Source organism: Coptis chinensis, chromosome 8, assembly GCF_015680905.1.
Source record: "Coptis chinensis isolate HL-2020 chromosome 8, ASM1568090v1, whole genome shotgun sequence".
Classification (NCBI taxonomy): domain Eukaryota; kingdom Viridiplantae; phylum Streptophyta; class Magnoliopsida; order Ranunculales; family Ranunculaceae; genus Coptis; species Coptis chinensis.
The window spans coordinates 59,701,409-59,719,903 of NC_141463.1; the positions used below are offsets into that span (position 1 = coordinate 59,701,409).

The window sequence follows — 18,495 nt, forward strand, 5'->3', positions numbered from 1 at the left end:
GCCTTGTAACTGTGTTCTCAAGATTTATGGTAGTCGACTCTAACTCCCAGTACAATGCGATCCTAGGAAGGAGGTGGATCCACGAAATGAAAGCGGTGCCTTCGATCTATTACCAAGTTATTCGATTCCCCACTTCAATGGGTATGTATGAAGTTCGCGGCGATCAGGTGGCTTTGAAGAACAGTCATCAGGATACCATTAAGAGAATGGTCTGCGGACCGGGAGGAGAATCATTGAACCCTAGGAAAAGGCAGGCATATCAATTACAGTGCAGGGCGGTGGAGGGGGAGGAGGAGGTCGTGATGGGTCCGAAGACTTTAGATGAAGTGGATGTAGTGAATCTGGGGCGCAGGGGAAGAAGAGAGATTTACATCAATAGGGTTGAATCTGTAGGAAGAGTGGAAAAGTAAACTGGTACAGTGTTTGTCGGAGAACAAGGATGTGTTTGCCTGGGGGATAGAGGATATCACCAGTTTGGACCCAGATTTCGCATGTCATCGACTTCATATGAGGGAGGATGCGAAACCAATAAGACAAAAGATGAGGAGCGTGAAACCCAAATACGCGGAAGGAATCTTAGAGGAGGTTGCCAGGGCTAAAAGAAGCGGGAATCATAAGGGAGGTGGAGTTCATGGACTGGTTATCCAATATAGTCGCGGTCCCAAAGAAAAATGGCAAGGTGCGAATGTGTGTTGACTTTACGGACGTAAACTTGGAGTGCCTCAAGGACATCTATCCTATGCTGCGAGTAGATGAGTTGGTGGACAGAATTGCTGGGTTCAAAATATTTTCATTTATGAATGCATCCATGGGATACAATCAGGTTGCGATGTATGGCCCAAACCAGGAAAAAACGTCCTTCGTGGTGGAAGGGGGAACGTACTGCTATACGAAAATGCCATTTGGGTTGAAAAATGCAAGAGCCACTTTCCAGCGGTTGGGGGAGAAAATGTTCAAGAGCAAAATTTGAAAGAGGTTCGAGATATACATAGACTATATGGTGGAGAAAAGCATGTCAGAGGAAGAACACTTGGAGGGTTTGAGGGAAACATTCAGGATACTGCGAATGCACAATTTGAAACTCAACCCAGAGAAATGCACATTCGGAGTCACCACTGGGAAATTTCTGGGGTATATCGGGACGCAGCGGGGAATAGAGGCTAACCCCGAACAGATAAGGTCGTTGGTGGAAATGTCGTCACCTCAAACGGTGAAAGAAGTGCAGCGATTGGCAGGGAGAGTCGCGGACCTAAACCGATTCATTTCAAAATTATCCGACAAATGTAGGCCGTTGTATAGGTTGTTCAGAAACTCTACTGATTTTGCATGGACAACAGAATGTGAGCAAGCGTTTCAAGAGTTAAAAAGATATCTGGGTGAAGCACCTCTGTTGTCGCGGCCCGAAATGGGAGAGAAGCTGTATTTGTACCTAGGGGTCACGGAGTATGTGATCAACTCGGTCCTCGTTTGCATGGTGGATAAAATGGAAAAGCCAGTGTATTTCCAGAGTAAGACTTTGTTAGATGCGGAGACTAGGTACAGCCGAGTGGAGAAGTATGCTCTTGCCTTAATATTCTCGGCCCTGAAGTTGAAACCGTATTTCGAAGCTCATGTAGTGGTCGTGGTGATGAATTTGCCCCTTAAACAAGCTCTGAAGGCTGAGAAATTAGGAAGAATGCTGAAATGGGCCGTGATGCTGAGTTCATATGAGATCCAATATCAAATCAGGACGACGGAGAAAGCTTAGGCAGTGGCGGAGTTTTTGGCAGAGTTTCCTGCGGAAGATCCCACATGGGGGGAAGAGATGGTTTTAGAGCCTGAACGAGAAGAGGAACATGATCACTTGAACCCATGGGATGAGAGGAATGGTTGGAGGGTATTTGCGAATGGATTGGCCACGGATGTAGGCAACAAAATAGGTGTGGTACTGGTTACACCGAAAAATAATAGACTGGAACAAACAATGAAGTTGGGATTCGTAGCTTCAAATAATGAATCAGAATATGAGGTGGTGATTGTGGGCTTGAGGATGGCGGAGGGTTTGGGCATGAAGGAACTTACCGTATACTCAGACTCAAATATGGTGATATGTCAAGCGAACGGTGGATTCGCGGCGAGATGTCCTCGAATGGCGAGATATTTGCAAGTCTTACAGAGGTGGGCGGCGAAGTTCACACAAATCCGATTCATACATTTAAACCGCGGGGAGAACTGCCATGCAGATGCTCTGGCCTATGTAGCCGCAGCCATGCCAGGGTCAAAGGAGAGGATTATCAAAGTAAGAAAATTGGAGAGACCGAGTACCGAGGAGCCTCCGGAGATATTAAGTGCCGCGGAAGAAGATGAAGGATGGATGGAACCTATCAAACAATTCTTATCTGGGTATGAGGTGATTGATAAGAGAGAGAAGAGGAGACTGGAATAGGCGTCCCAGAGGTACACGCTAATGGGAGGGGAGTTATACAGAAAGAACTTCAATGAGCCTTTACTAAAATGCCTGGGACCGAGGCTGGCGCAAGAGGTGCTCGCGGAGTTACACGGGGGAGATTGTGGGAGCCATTCAGCGGGCAGGACAACGACCCACCGGTTGCTAACACAAGGATATTTTTGGCCTCACATGAAGAGAGACGATGTGGAGTTTGCCAAGAAGTGTGAGAAATGTCAGGTTTTCTCAGTTGATATTTGCCCCAGCTGAGCCGCTGCACAATGTGTCCAGTTCCTGGCCATTTGCGATGTGGGCCCTCAATATAGTGGGGCCGCTGCCAATGGCCAGTGGTAAGAGGAGATTCATGTTAGCCACTACCGACTACTTTACCAAGTGGATTGAGGTTGTGCCACTGCAACAGGTGAAAGAGGTGCAAGTGGTCAAATTCTTGTGGGAGAACATAATATGTCGTTTCGAGCTGCCCTACGCTATTATCACGGACAACGGAACCCAGTTCATCGGTTCTAAGGTGATGAGATTTTTACAAACCTATCAGGTGAAACAGGGATTTTCTGCCCCATACAACCCCGAGGGCAATGGACAGGCTGAGTCTTCTAACAAAACCATACTCAACAATCTCAAGAGAAAATTGGAGGATAAAAAAGGGGCTTGGGCTGACGAATTAAACCATGTGTTGTGGGCATATCGAACTACACCGCGGACAATCACTCAGGAGACTCCTTTCTCACTGGCATATGGCATAGAGGCCGTGATACCATCAGAAATGGTGGCGGCTATCACCCGGACATGAGCTGTCGAGGGTGGGTCAAACTGGGGCATCCTGTCCAAGGACATGAACTTGGCCGAAGAAAGAAAGGACACCGCGTGCATAAGGCTGGAAGAGTATCATCGCTGCCTCCAAAGGCAATACAACAAGAGGGTGAGATTGAGGAGATTCAAAGTAGGAGACTTGGTCCTTCACAGAGTGACCCCCAGCACAAAGAAAGCGAGCGAGGGGAAATTGGGACCGAATTAGGAGAGGCCCTATACCGTGGTTGACGTCGAAGGGACATGTACTTACAAGTTACAAACCATGGAGGGAAAAATGGTAGAGAAACCTTGGAATGTGAGATTATTGAAAAAGTTTCATGAGTAAATGTAATAGGAGAGGTCCTCAATTGCATGAGCTATTTGTAAATATATAAAACCATAGCACTTTTGGGATGGACAATGTTGCATTAACTTTCGCTTGCCCTTCAGAGTGAAGGCGGTGGAGGGGATGAGCCCTTCATGGACGAGGGGTCCGAACTAAAATGGGGCAAAAATGAGCTACCCCAGCATGGATATGAGGTCCCAACCAAACCGGGGTGAAGCGAGTTGACCCGGTTGGCGGACATGAGATCTAAGGCAGGTGAGTTGCCATATATGTCGCGGACGAGGTGCCCAACCCGAGTGGGGAGAGGGGAGGTGCCTCGGCACATCCAAGGGCAATCAGGTGGATGAGCGGAAAGAGGGAAGGCAAATCGAGTTGCCTTTAATAGTGGGGAATAAATGTAGGAACATGAGCTTCATTATGCAAAGTGCATTACATGGTATAGGGACCACAAAGAGATAAAGCGTGGACAAAGCAGATTTTGCAAATCAAATAATACAACCATCAAAATCAAAAGGAGGAGATCAATCCTCATCAACGATCATTAGTGAGAACAAAAGAGAATAAAAGTGTAGAGTAACAAATATAGCAAAAGACAATAGTAACAACAAGACGGGGCACTCAGAAACTAGATTCAAAACTTAAAGACATCTAAACATTTTGGTAGACCACAACATCAGCAGCCTCCTCAATAACAACATCTGCAGCCGCATCAATGGCCCCAGCCACCAACTCTGCTACCTTAGGAGCGGTGACCGCAGTAGAGGAAGCAGGATCAGTGGATATCACAGCGACCTCGGATCCCGGGACTGGTATGGGGGCTTCTGGAAGGAGCCGGCCTTCCTTGATAAGCCGGTCATACTCCTCCTTGATCTTCTTGGCCACCCTCTTGTCGGCCAGTGCCCGAAAGTGATCCTGAAGTTCATCCATATCATATTCATGCTTTTTGAGAAGGGCTTCTGTGTTATCTTGGTGCTTCTGGGAGAGAGCTACGGTGGTTGCATTGTGCTGCAAGAGTAGGGTTTCACGCTGGTGGCTTAGGCGGCCATTAACCTTATCCATGTATGCCAAATGGGAGGCCTCAGCTGATTTGAGCTCGTCCTAGGCTCTGAGCTTATCCAGTTCCACGACCCCGTTCAACTGTTCAAGTCGGGCGACTTCCTTCTCCAGTAATTCAACTTTGGACCTAGCACCAAAGAGGTCGCGGATAATGTAGGAGATATCCAAGCTCATCTGAAAGAGATAGTAAGGGTCAGGCTATCCAGAAAAGAGGAAGAAAGCTACTTAATGGGAGGAAAAGAGTACCTTCTCCCATCCGGTGTAGAACGAGGTTCTGTGCTAGTCAAATGAGCCCCCTTCTGCGTAAACGAGATCTTTGGGAAGGTGGGACCCAAAAAAAAGGGAGGAGGCCACCACAGGGTTCTCCAAGGCCGAATCATTGGCATTTACGATGCGATTTTGGACTTTGAAGATATGGCAGAAAGCGGGGATAGGGTCAGCAGCCCCTTTGCCAGATCTGGAAGCCGCCTCCTTACCAGGCCGCTGTTCTGGACGGGTGGGGGCAGCATAAATTAAAGTATGCAGATTGGCGGGGGGCTCTTCAGATGCACAATGTCGCGAACGCTTTGAAGCCGGGCCAGGAGATGAGCGGGCGACAGTGGCGGTGGCAACCTTGGTGACGACATCCTCATCCGAGTCGCTGTCAAATAAGTTCCTTTTGTTAGCACCCATGTCGGAGTGGGGAGATGCCGCAGAGGGAGAATGAGGGGATAGATATTGATCTTCCTAAGTGGTCAGGGATTGGTAAGAGGGGTGAGCTGCGGAATAGGAAGGGGAGTTGGAGAAATGAGGTGGGGGTTGACGGGTAGTTACTGTGGGGTGTTGGGATTTCTGGGGGTGGCGTCTTTTTGAGGGAGGTGGTGAGCTCCGAGGTTTTCGTTCCTTGGGTGGAGGGGGGTGGAAAAAAGGGGCACTGAACCCTCTAATACTCTTCAGTTGGGGGTCTGACAGTAGTGGAGTGGCGGTAGTGGGATCAATTCCAAGAACTGCAGATTGGGAGGGTCCCAGGTCGCGGAGCTTCGGAAAAAATAGTGGAGGAGATATGGTCGTAGGGTCGCGACTTCGAGTCTGGTTGCCAGCCTGTAAAAAAGAGTTGCAAGATCAGATGGGAAACCACGGTACATACATATTGAAGGGTAAATAACAAGGGGACTCACTACTGGGAAGGAAAGCCAGATGATTAAGGGTCAGATCAGGAGGAAGATCCGCAGATAGGAAGTTTCTTGAGACGTACAACGGATAATGATGCCATACTTTATCTGAAGAAGTGACACGAAGGATAAAAGATTGTTTTCTAGGGCGGACGCAGAAGGAATGATATCCCACACTGACGTCCTTAGTGCTCTTTTTTATGTAGTAGTGAGCGGTCATATCGCGAACCGTTATCTTGGGTATCCCAGATTCGTTGTACTGGTTCGCGGCATACATGAACCTCCAGAAGTTGTCAATGCCTTGGCAAGGGGGAATGTTAAAATGGTTGCATACCTCGACATCAAGGCAGGTGAGGGGTAAGCAGAGTCCGGCAACAATTTGCCATACCGTGGCCATGAGACACCCCGGTTTGTAAGGGACCAAATGGGGAAAGTAAGTTAGGTCAGGCACATGTTCTAAGGTGACATCAGCAGGAATACCATAGGTAGCCTTGACCGCCTCTAGATTAGGTCTACGGCTACCGGGTGGAGGCGGTGGAAGGGCACGGGATTGCCCGGAAGTAGATAGAGCCTCGGTGGGATAAAAAGAAGGGGAGAGGCAACACAGTGAGAAGGGGAGGAGGAAGAGGCGTTGGATCTGGAGTCCGACATTTGTGGAAGATTTCATAGAGGAAGACGCACGGTCGCAATAGGACAGAGAGGGGAGAAAGAGAGAAGCGTACTTTAAAAGAGTAATGCATAATACAAAAAGAAAAAGGAAATAAAGAGAGAAGAAGACCAACCTGGGGAAGGGAGAGAGTGGCTGTTACAGGAGCTTTAGCAGAAGGGAAACGCAGGGGATGAACACGTGCTGGATCGGAGTAACCAAAAAAGGAAGGTGAGTGAGTGGGGGCGAAAATAAATCTAGAAGAGAGTAGAAGGAAAAATGAAAGAGAAGGAAGATTCGAGCGGGCTTTTATAAGAGGGAAGGGCAAAATCATAACTTGAGAGAAGCTGAAATCGAGGAGACACCAAAAGGAACCAGCCAAGGGATGACGCGTGGAGGCACAAAAATCGAAGGGACGCAGGCAGTAAGAGCATGGGGAGCGCGTGAATCCAGCGATGCAAAGGAGGTGGAAGACCACGGCAGAAAGATAGAATGCGCTGGACTCTCGACCCTCCGATTGCAGGAGGATCGCGGACTCGAGAGGGGGCATCTGTAGTGGTAGGATAAGGGACCAGGGACATCAGCGGGTGGATGACCCCAGGCCAGCTTATATGATACTTAGCCACGGTGCACAGGATCGGAGCAAAGGCACGTGGTCGTGGTACGGAAACCCTACACGTGGAAAGAAGAAGGCCGCGAGATGGAGGGACAGATGGAGGGCCAAGATGGATAGAGGGAAGGATATAAAGGAAAAGAGTGAGAGAGAAAAGAGGAGGTGGATTCATTAATCCAAGGGGGGAGGACCTAAGGAAAAAGAAGAGCGACCAAAAGAGGGAAAGGGGAGTGAATAGGGTTGGGAGTTGGAATAGTGCATAGGGAGTAGTGAACAGTGCTTGTAATAGAGTAGTGGTGTAACAATTGGTGGTGCCGATTTTCACTTCCAACAAATGCAGAGGTTGCAAGTTCAATTGAGAGCGGATGGAAGACTCTATATGACATGCAAGTTCAACTTATCAGATGGAAACTACAAACTTTGTTTACAACTCTTGCGGAAGCTATATGTGATGAATGTATTTACAAAGTCACTACAAATGAATGTGTTAATTCAATGTTTTGACTAACTTATTGATAGCAACTCCAAGAACTTTGTTTTTGCATATTTCATTGATTTATTAAGGCTATGATGAGGTAGAAGTATCTTCATTTTATGACATGGCGTAGTAGAAAGTTTCGAACGTTCAGATCTTGAAGTCGAATCAAAAGTTTGTTGTCGTATAATATTGATAGAAATTGCTAAATTGGTTGGCCCCAGTGATGTATCCTTTAGTCCTAATAATCTATGCTAAATTGCTAATAACATAGTTCAAACTTAGTTGCAACATTTGATAACTTTGCCATGTCTCGAAAAGTTGATTACTTGAAATAAGTGCTTAAAGGATCAGTATTAGAATATTAGAATGAGTAAAACCAATTTGAAGCATCCGTGCCGAAGGCATGGGTATTACCTCATATCTTAATAAGATAGAGGACCCACTCCTAATTTTTTGGTTTACAACTGTACTTCAGTGACGGAGCTACATGGAGGCCAGGTAGCGCCAAACCATGATACTACTATAGGGGGCTGTCTCCAATACGGTCACACTTTTTTGTAAAACATATGGCTTATGCATTTCTAATTTGTCCAATTTACCCCTTAATAGAACAAGTAATTTTTTTTAAAATAGTGGTTGATTTTGTCATTTCTGATTATATCTTAATAGGATAGAGGACCACCCCCCCTGTAGGAACCGTTATTTCAGAATGCAAATTTCTACAAACCGCGAAAACCCACGCGCAGCGAAATTAATGGGTTCTCACGATTTTGGATAGAAAACATACATTTTAGAATCAGCTAAGATGTAATCTCTGCGAATCCAATAGCTATGAATCCGAATCAACAATCAACCCCTTGATCTTCTGTTGTATTCCTTTAGAATAGATTGGATGTTGTGTGGGCAACGATCTACCAACCCCCTTCTTTCTCACAAAGCTAGATCCAATTTTGGATCTATCTTTCCTTGCCTCTCTTTTCAATCCAGTGAATAGTAATTTCGGTTAAGAGAAAAATGATTCTATTTATATGCTACAACAGGGACCATGAGGAGAAATTAGGGTTGGGCCTCCTGACGGGCTTGGGCTTCCCATGTTCCCCCAGAACACACGGCCCAAGTTTGTCAACAAATGGCTTATTCTACTAAAGGCCATTGTTGCACTACCGCCCTAATCCCAAATTATGGGTCAGCATTTATGGGATCCATATTATATGCTTGTGGATCTCCCCGTGTTTAAGATATCGAATGTCCGTTGATTAAGTCAAGTTACTGACAACTATATTAATCAACTTCTTATGTCCTTGAGTAGTACCACTCAACCTCATTGTCACCACTCAACCTCATTGTCATGTTGGAATAAATCTACCTGCAGGGTTTACATGACAATCTTTTTGAGCTCCTCAAGGGGACATCATCAACCCGACTTCCTGCGGGTCACGGATTCCTTCTATAATCAACATCACACCTTACATACAATGTCATTACCCAATCCATCGAGTTTATTGATTCACAAATGAATCTCACTCACTGATGATTTAAAGCAATGTATAATGCACGTAAGTGCCCGTTATTATATCTGGATTAAGAGGACAAACATCCATAATAACAGAGGCGTTTGTTCTCTTATATAGTCAGTATAAAGAGAAACAACCTCACTTGGTCCTGTTCAATATACACAAAGTGTACTAGTGTAATCCTATAGTCAAGATAGACTAATACCAGATTATACTACAACCGTACCAATGGTTTGTCCAAATCCATCTAGGTTGTGAACGATTACTTATACTTTATAAGGTACTGATGATATGATCTTTTGTGTGTTCACACCATATCATCTACAACATAAAGTATTAGACACATGCATATAACTAATAACATATATAATATGCATAACATTTGCCCATATGATTCTCATTCAAAATATAAAGAATTAGAGTTAATACAAAAGTAATACTTTTAGTATATAACCCTATCAACCCCCTAACTTTTGCAAATAATAATAATAATAATTACTACTAGACCACTCCTATGTAAAGAATTATTAATTAAACCAATGAAACTTGGAAAAAGATAAATAGATGTACATTTCTTCTACCCCAAGTTTCACAAAATCTCTCAATTCCAAGCCCAAATCTCTCAAATCCAACCCAAATTCTTCAATTCCATCCACACCCCAAATCCCAAAAAAAAAAAAAAAAAAAAAAAAAAAAGCAAATCCCGACAAATTTCTTCACCTCGGCCATTTTTTTTTGATTGTCGATTTTTGTCTTGTGTGTAATCACTTCTTACAGCAACGGTGAAGAAGAAGAAATGATTTTTTCTATTTTGAACTTGAAGTCGGTAAATTACTTTTTGATCGGCAATAGTCATGAGCTAGATTGTTTTTCAATTTGTGGATGTGTTAAGGATTTCTTTATGATTTTCTTCCTCACACTTTGGGGTTTGCTATGTCTTATAAGCATACAATAAGCCAGATCTGTATATAGTTTTTAGTCTGGCTTGGTGTTCCCATTATGCTATCTTTAGTTGTCGCAGTTGCAAGTCTACACCCACCAGTTTGAGTCATGAGTTTTTGCTAAGGAACCATGGTGTGTGTCGGTTATGTTTGTTGAAGTACACCTCTCATCCTTTACGGTGCATGTTTTCAGCTTCGTTTTCTCCTCTCCATCTACTTTGGTGTATCAATATCTTGGCATGGTTTCCAACTAGGCCACCGTCGCACCTCTATTGTGCACTTGTTGAAGCGTTTTCATTTGGAAGTGTTACTTTGACAATTGAGACTTTCAAGTCTTTTGTTCCTACTTTTGGGTATTTTTGGAGGAAGCGGGCTGGAGATAGGTGCTTCGAAGGTTTTGATTTGGTGTTAGTTTGGTGGATGTACATCGAATACTCTATGTTTGCTAATGTTGGACAAAAGGAAAATCTGTTGGGGTTTGTCTACGTGGGTTTATTGTTATTCATTTTTGCTTTGACTCATGTAATTTTTTTTATGGCTTGTTAGCTATTTGTTGTAAGCTTTGGTTTAGATTATAAATACAAATGGTTTATCGAATATATATCTATCTAATAAGATAGGGTGTTTTTCCCACTAAAAGACAAAACTATAATAAAGGACGGCCCAGATCATTTCTAGCAAAATCCCACGGTTACTAAGTAGTTATTAACCTGACATTGGTTTTTCCGGGCTTTTCGCACACAAGTCGCGGGTTCGAGCCCAGAGAACACTGACGAGTTTTTTTTTTTTTTTTTAATCTTCTTAAAACACACAGTCGACTCCACTACTTACCCTCCACTCCGCCAGAGCTAGAAACACCCTCCGCTCCAGAACGCTTATTGGATAAACAAAGTTTTCGTCAAAATTGCATCCAGAGGTCATTGTCAGCCATCCTCTCTCCAAATTCAAAGGCACCAGTAAAGCACCACTTGAAAGTCCAACAGTTCTAAAGAAGATTAAAAACCTAGAGTTTCATGAGAAATATATTGACCGGCTACATTCGCGGGATGCTAGGAGAGTGGTAGGAGGCAGACAATGCACTGCTATAAAGGAGGATAGAGAAGAAAATGTGCAGAGGATGGACGTGATTAAAGTTGCGAAGGTGAATTTTATTGAACCCTCTAGCTTATTTGTTTTTTCTTTTTGAATTAAGAAATTGATATCAAAGAAATGTGTACTATTTTTTAGCTTTGTGCTGGCATTGTTGTTGGAGGTGGAGACAACTTCCGAGAGATCGAAGTCTGCCGTTGCTATTATTCTCTTGAGTCCACAAAGTATTTTCTTTGTTCGATTCGAAAATCTAAAAGCCGTTTAAGGTGAAATTTATTGAACCCTCTAGTTTATTTGATTTTTTCTTTTCGAATTTTATTGAACCCCCTAGCTTATTTGTTTTTTTCTTTTTGAATTAAGAAATGGGTATTTGTTAACTTTGTGCTGGTGTGCTATTTTTTTTTTTAACTTTGTGCTGGTGTCATTACTGGAGCGTTTAATGGGGTTGCTTTCGAATTCCTTTTTTTACCATCGATAGTGGAAAATGACAGAAGTTAAAATGTAGACTTAGTTAGAATTAGAATTTTCTTTGTTAATTCCTAGATATATATCGGTAGTGGAGAATAGATGGTTAAAATGTAGACTTAATTAGAATTAGAATTTTCTTTGTTAATTCCTAGATATATCTCGACAACTCAAACTCTTGCCAATTTGTTATAATTTCAATCTATCTAATAGGAAGTGGAGAATCCTATTATTTAATAGGAAGTGATTTTATTTAAATAGACCGTTCAAAAGTAAGTGAAGGAAATTTCTTACTTCGTTCCACTGGTGGTCTTACTTTAATGGGAAAAGTCTACGAGCATTGTTGGTTGGTTTCCTTTTTTTATATTTACATCGATAGTGGAGAATCCACTTACTATTATTAATGCAATTAGCATGTTTTTGATGAAATAGTGGAGAACGTAAATAAACTAACGAGCTCTTCTTACTTCTTACAAAATAACAAAAGCTGAAAATTAGACTTAATTGAATTAGAATTTTCTATGTTAATTCCTAAATATATCTGAAAGTTAATGTATTTCAGTGCTTTTCAATTAGGTGTTCTACTATTTACTACTTTGAGTCTTCGCTGTGCTCTTTGATTAAAGCTCCATTTTGATTCTTTAACTTTGTGTGTTTCCAAATTTTTGTGAATTGACACTTCCTAGGCAATCATGGTTAAAGAGCGCATGGAAGAGAGAGGAAGGGAATCGTTAGTTCACCCAGACAATTCCATAGCAGAACCTCCCAATTTGGTATATGTGCCTCCACATCGAAGAAATGTTGTGTCTCCTAATCTGGTATATGTGCCTCCTAATCGAAGATAAACTGTGACTCCCAATATTTTATTTGTTGTGCCTCCTAATCGAAGATCTAATGCGGCTCCGAATATGTTATATGTTATTGTGCCTCCTAATCGAAGATCTAATGCGGCTCCTAATAGGTTATCTGTTGTGCCTTCTAATTGAAAATCTCCCGCGTCTCTTAATAGGTTATTTGTCGTGCCTCCTAATCGAAGCTCTCCTGCGGCTCTTAATAGGTTATCTGTTGTGCCTCATAATTGATGATCTCCCGCGGCTCCTAATGTGTTATCTGCTATTTCTCATAATCGAAGATCTACTGTGCCTCTCAATCTCTTATCTATTGTGCCTCCCAGTCAAAGCTCTATTGCACCTCCTAATCGGAGATCTATTGCACAACGTCTTCGAAGAGAAAAAGATATCGATCAAAGGACTATAGCACAACAAAATCGAAGACAGAGGGAAAAAGACGTTATGTCTAATTACATATCAGATTCCTTTAAGAAGACGAGGTTAACATACAATGTTGGGTCCTCTTCATCTATCACGGAAGATGTCATAATGCAAAGTTGTGAGGATAACACTATGTAAGTCAAGTGCTTAAATTCTCACTCTTTTGTTAGGTTTCAACATACCGTAAAACGTGATATATCATAGGCCTATTTTTGCAGTGATCATGATATGACTGGATTTGATGAAAGTGAAGAAGAAATTTTTAATCCTCATAGAGGCCATGTGCTTCCTGTTTCAAATCGCCGCCATTTTCTGGGAAAGATGGATGTTCTTTGTCCATTTTGTTCAGCCCTTCATTGGAAAGATGAACAGTTATCAAAATCAAGGCGCAACCGACCTTTATTTGGAACTTGTTGTTTACAAGAAAAAGTTAAGCTACCGCTTCTTTCTCCACTGCCTCAGGCACTTAAATCTTTATTTGAAGGATCTAATAAACGTGCAAGATTATTCTGTGAGCAGATTCAGCAATACAATGTGTGTAATGCCTTTACCAGTCTTGGTTGTAAATTTAACGATCTTGTGTTACATGGATGTGGTCTTACCTCATTCATTGTTCATGGGAGTTGCGGCACCAAATCGGTTCATTGTTGCCTGATCCGAGGATGGAACCTAAGTTTTCACAACTTTATATTTATGATCCCCTAGCTGCTTTGGATCACCGCCACAATCGCAACCCGAATTTGTCAAGGGAAGTGTTGAAAACTGTACAAGAAACTCTTCTGCAGACCCACAAGTTTTGTGATATCTATAAGCAAGCATTTGAGGTTTTAACTGAAAATGTTTATGAGAATAACAATGTTCCGGTCCATCTACACTATGATCCACGTTCAGATAGACGAAGGTACAATCTTCCAACAACTGATGAGATCGCAATGATATTGCCTGGAGATGGGAGTAAGGTTGATGCCATGCGTGATATTGTACTTCGCTTAAGAGGAGGGCATGAGTTGGAACGGATAAGCGAATGTCATCCCGCTTATTTGCCTTTGCATTATGTTATTCTGTTTTTTTATGGGGATTTGGGTTGGTCACCTGATTTGAAGTTGTGGGACATCAAGAGAAATGCTCCAAGCAATGTAAGACTCACCCAATTATTGTATTATGCCTACCGTTTGTTTGAACGACCCACAGAGTACTCATCTATCTTGCTGGGGTGTAAATTGTTGCATGAATTTTTGGTTGATGCTTGGGCTGCATATGAACAGAACCGGCTGCAATACATTAGACTAAATCAAGACACCATCCGTTCGGATGTGTACAAGTGCTTGACAGATGTTGTACTTGAGGGATTAAGTCCTGATCAAATTGGCCAACAGTTCATTTTGCCTTCCTCGCATGTTGGAAGTCCAAGGCACATGTACGAGATTTTTCAGGATTCAATGGCTATCACCCGGCACTATAAGCACCCAGATATTTTTCTTACGGTGACTGCAAACCCTAATTGGCAGGAAATTAAAGATGCGCTCAAGGAACACCAAACTTCGACACTTCGGCATGAAATAGTTGCACGGGTATCCGAGCTAAAACGAAAAGCAATTATGAAAGAAATTTTGAAGAATGATATCTTCGGTCGGGTGGTTGCATATGTCTATACCATTGAATTTCAAAAGCGCGGTCTTCCACACATGCATTGCCTTTTATTTCTTGCGCATGATGACAAGATCCGAAACAGTGAGCAAGTTGATAAATTTGTATGTGCTGAATTCCCAGACCCCGACACCCACCCTGCATTGTTTGAAATAGTGAAGAAATGCATGGTTCATGGCCCCTGTGGTGATCGAGATCCGAGTGCTTCATGTATGGAAAATGGTCGATGCACCAAAGGCTATCCAAAAGAGTTTGTGGAGGAAACAATTATGGATAAAAAAGGGTACTCCATTTACCGGCGCGCGACGACGGCAAGAAATATTTTGTGAAGAGGAAGAATAAAATGGTTAAAGTTGATAATGGAGATGTTGTTCCCTACAATGCATATCTGTCTGAAATGTTTGATTGCCATATCAATGTTGAAGTTTGTACATCGTGTCAAGCTCTTAAATATATTAACAAGTACATCTACAAAGGCTATGACAAAGCAACAGTGGTGGTGGCAGGAACAAATAATGAGATTCAGCAATATATCGATGCAAGGTACATTGGACCAACAGAAGCTGCATGACATCTATTTCAGAATCCAATGCATAAAGAGTTTCCAAGTGTCCAACGATTGGCGCTTCATTTTGAAGGTATGCATAGGGTTGTTTTCAATAGCAAAGAGCCCATGGATGCAATTCTTGCCCGAGCCAAAGACCAAACTTCAACACTGACAACTTTCTTTAAGCGTTGTGCTGAAGATCCAGATGCACGCGCATATACCTATCAAGAGTTTCCACGACACTATGTTTTCCACAAAGACTCTCAAGAGTGGACTCCTAGGACTCAGGGACCTTCCATTGGTAGGATGTATTTTGCAAGCCCCAATGCCGGGGAGCGGTTTTATCTACGCTTGCTACTTACTATTGTAAAAGGGCTTACCTCCTTTGCATATCTTTATAAAGTCGGTGATACCGTGTACAACACATACAAAGAAGCATGTATTGCCCGTGGGCTGTTGGAAGCTGATGATGAGTGGATACAATACCTAGAAGAGGCGGCGATAATGAAAACTAGATATCAACTGCGGAGGTTGTTTTGTGTAATTTTTTTAGAGTTTCATCCATTACGACCATATCTACTTTGGAGCAAATTTGCATCGAGTATATGTGATGATATTGGACACTGGCTTCGAACAAAGCACGACATCCCAGATCCAACTGATGAGCAAATAACAGATTACGGCTTATATCTGGTGGAACAAGTCTTTTTAGAATCTGGAAAGACATTGGAAAATTTCCCGCCCATGCCAAAGCCAAAAGAGGATTGGAGCAAAATTGTTGGCAATAGGCTCATTTGGGAGCAACGCCAACTTCAGCATGAATGCATAGGAGAAGAGGCTGCAGTTGATGTGAGTCGTCTTAATGACGAACAACTTCATGCTTACATTACTGTGACTGATTCAGTATTTGGTGACAAGGGAAAACTTTTCTTTTTGAATGGAGTTGGTACAGGGAAAACTTTTTTGTATAATACAATTGCAAAGGCCTTCCGCAGCATGGGTCTTATTGTCATCATGGTGGCATCATCAGGAATTGCATCTCTGTTATTGTTTGGTGGACGCACTGCTCATTCTACATTTAAAACTCCAATTGATGTGATGGATACCACTTTTTGCGGCTTCACTAAACATTCTGACCTTACTGACCTATTTAAAGGAACAAAACTAATTGTTTGGGTCGAGGTGCCCATGCAACATAGATACTGTGTTGAGGCTGTGGATAGAACACTTCAAGATATTTGTGGAAACAAGAAGATATTTGGTGGTATCACTACAGTTCTTGGTGGTGATTTTCGACAAACACTGCCTGTTATACCGTTAGGCCAGAGAGAGCAATTTGTTGGTGCATCACTACGTCGCTATTTTCTTTGGAGTTATTTAGAAGTTTTGCACTTGGTACAGAACATGCGGCTTGAAATGGCAGAGTCCGAGAATGTCAAATTTGCCAATTTTTTGTTGGAGGTGTGCTACTAATGCCTTCTAATTAGAATGTTTTTTTTCTCCATTAGTTCCATATATAAACGAACTATTTTAGAAACTAATGAATTTATTTTTTGCTTTGATTCATTTAGATTGGTTCGAATCCCAAAGAATGCGTACAATTGCTGAATGGAATACGCAAGTGTACCAATATCCAAGAACTCATCTTCTCTGTCTATCCCCAATTGGATGTTATGGACATACTGTCTCCAAATTTCTTAACTGATTGTACTATTCTTGCTGCCCGTAATGATGATGTGAGTGCAATTAATGAGGTTGCACTGAATTTGTTTCCTGGTGAAGCGCTTGAGTATTTGGTTGTAGATAAAATCATCGAAGATGATATTGATAATCCAAGTGGGCCTCACTATCCCACCGAGTTTCTGAACTCCCTCGATCCTTCTAGCTTACCACCTTTTAATCTCAAGTTAAAACCTGGATGCCCTATAATGTTGCTCAAGAACATAGCACCTAAAGATGGCCTTTGCAATGGGACATGACTTATGGTGCTTCAATGTGCAAGTAAAGTCCTTCAAGCCAAAATTTTGAATGGAGAGAAAGCTGGAAATCCGGTACTCATCCCAAGAATATCTCTGGCTCCCTCAAATTCAGAGTTGCCTTTCAAACTATCAAGATGAGAATTCCCTGTTCGACTAGCTTATGCCATGACAATTAATAAGTCGCAAGGCCAGTCAGTGAAATATGTTGGCATTGATTTGAGGACACCGGTTTTCAGTCATGGGCAACTTTATGTGGCCATGTCCAGATGTACTTCTTCAAAAAGAATATCCGTTTTTCTTCCACCTAATGCAAGAAATTGTACTACAAATGTCGTATACCCAGAAGTTCTTCTCTAAGGACATCAATACCAATGAGAAAAGGCAAGTGAGAAATTAAAGAATGTTACTTTTATTGGTTTAGAAATTAAAGAATATGTTGTATCCATATATATACTATGTAAGTTTTTATGATAGTTTTTTTTTTTTTTTTGATGATATTGTCGATACTTAAAAATAAGAATAGAGATTATTTTATTTTGAGAACCATCTCTTTTGTAAACAATATGCTAAATGTATCAAGTCTAAAAAAATCATGTGTATGTGGTTTGTTTGCAGGTACCAAGTTAAATTGCCATAATTTTTCAGCGACATGATTGTAGTCTTTGCTCCATGGCGCATTTATCCATATGGTGGCAGAATGGTGTGAACAATATGCATAGAGGGGAGAATGAGATAAATGAGGAACTCGATAAGTGGGTGTGGAGTATTTATTTTATTTTATTTTTCCCTTTCGTTACTAGAATTAGCCCCAGGTGAAAAATTATGCAAAGTCTTCTTTAATGTTTAATTAGTTGTCTTTTAGAAGTAATTTGTGTTATGTATAAATATGAAGTTATATATTTTGGTATGGTTGATCTATGAGAATTGTATTGTTTGATTTTCAGGTTATGACAAAATTTAGGTTTTTGAAATGTTGAAAATACAAAGGAGACTCTACTGGATTTTTTATTTTTTTTAAAAAAAAATGATGATGCTCTTAATTGAAGACTCTCTCCCTTTATTTTCATCATTCTCATTCTGATATGTATTGAATTAATGAATGTGTAAGGTATGTGTAATGAGTTGGTTTGTGAGAAATGAAATGCATAGAATTGCAGTAATTAAACTCACTTGAGTATGCGTATGAAATGATTATGAAGTATAAAATTGTTGGAAATGGTTATATCATCGATCCAATGCTACCATAGAGATGGTCTCTCTTGGGGTGTTGTTCAAAAGCAATGTGTCTAGAGTGTCGACTGGCACGGGCATTCACTAGTATATATATAGGGGAGGGATCCGTTTATCATGGTTTTTTATACCATGGTTTATACCATGCCCCTTTACAAGATGAGTTAAAACCTAATATTTTGTGGATATGAGATCCTAACTATGGATAGATTTTCTACAAAAATTTGGCTCATTTGGAAATCTCTAATCTATTTAAAAATTGTTGACAACTTTAAATTTTTTTTAAT

The 18,495-nt window shown here is 41.7% G+C and overlaps 2 protein-coding genes across 2 annotated transcripts; both read left to right on the top strand.

The window, feature by feature from the left end:
* The first annotated feature begins 1,804 nt into the window (after nucleotides 1-1,804).
* On the top strand, nucleotides 1,805-2,425 carry LOC147482214 (uncharacterized). Its single transcript, XM_086579239.1, has one exon. The coding sequence runs from the start codon at nucleotides 1,805-1,807 to the stop codon at nucleotides 2,423-2,425; it is 621 nt and encodes a 206-aa protein (XP_086435365.1).
* A 12,700-nt stretch (nucleotides 2,426-15,125) lies between these two features.
* Nucleotides 15,126-16,978, top strand: LOC147482215 (ATP-dependent DNA helicase pfh1-like). Its single transcript, XM_086579240.1, has 2 exons — nucleotides 15,126-16,460; nucleotides 16,571-16,978. The coding sequence occupies exons 1-2, from the start codon at nucleotides 15,126-15,128 to the stop codon at nucleotides 16,976-16,978; spliced, it is 1,743 nt and encodes a 580-aa protein (XP_086435366.1).
* Nucleotides 16,979-18,495: the final 1,517 nt, after the last annotated feature.

What these genes read in the sequence shown, in the direction of transcription:
- LOC147482214 (XM_086579239.1), top strand. Translation starts at nt 1,805, where the DNA reads ATGGTTTTAGAGCCTGAACGAGAAGAGGAACATGATCACTTGAACCCA.
- LOC147482215 (XM_086579240.1), top strand. Translation starts at nt 15,126, where the DNA reads ATGGATGCAATTCTTGCCCGAGCCAAAGACCAAACTTCAACACTGACA. An exon ending in TTGCCAATTTTTTGTTGGAG is followed by an intron (nt 16,461 to 16,570) that starts GTGTGCTACTAA and finishes TGATTCATTTAG; the next exon opens with ATTGGTTCGAATCCCAAAGA.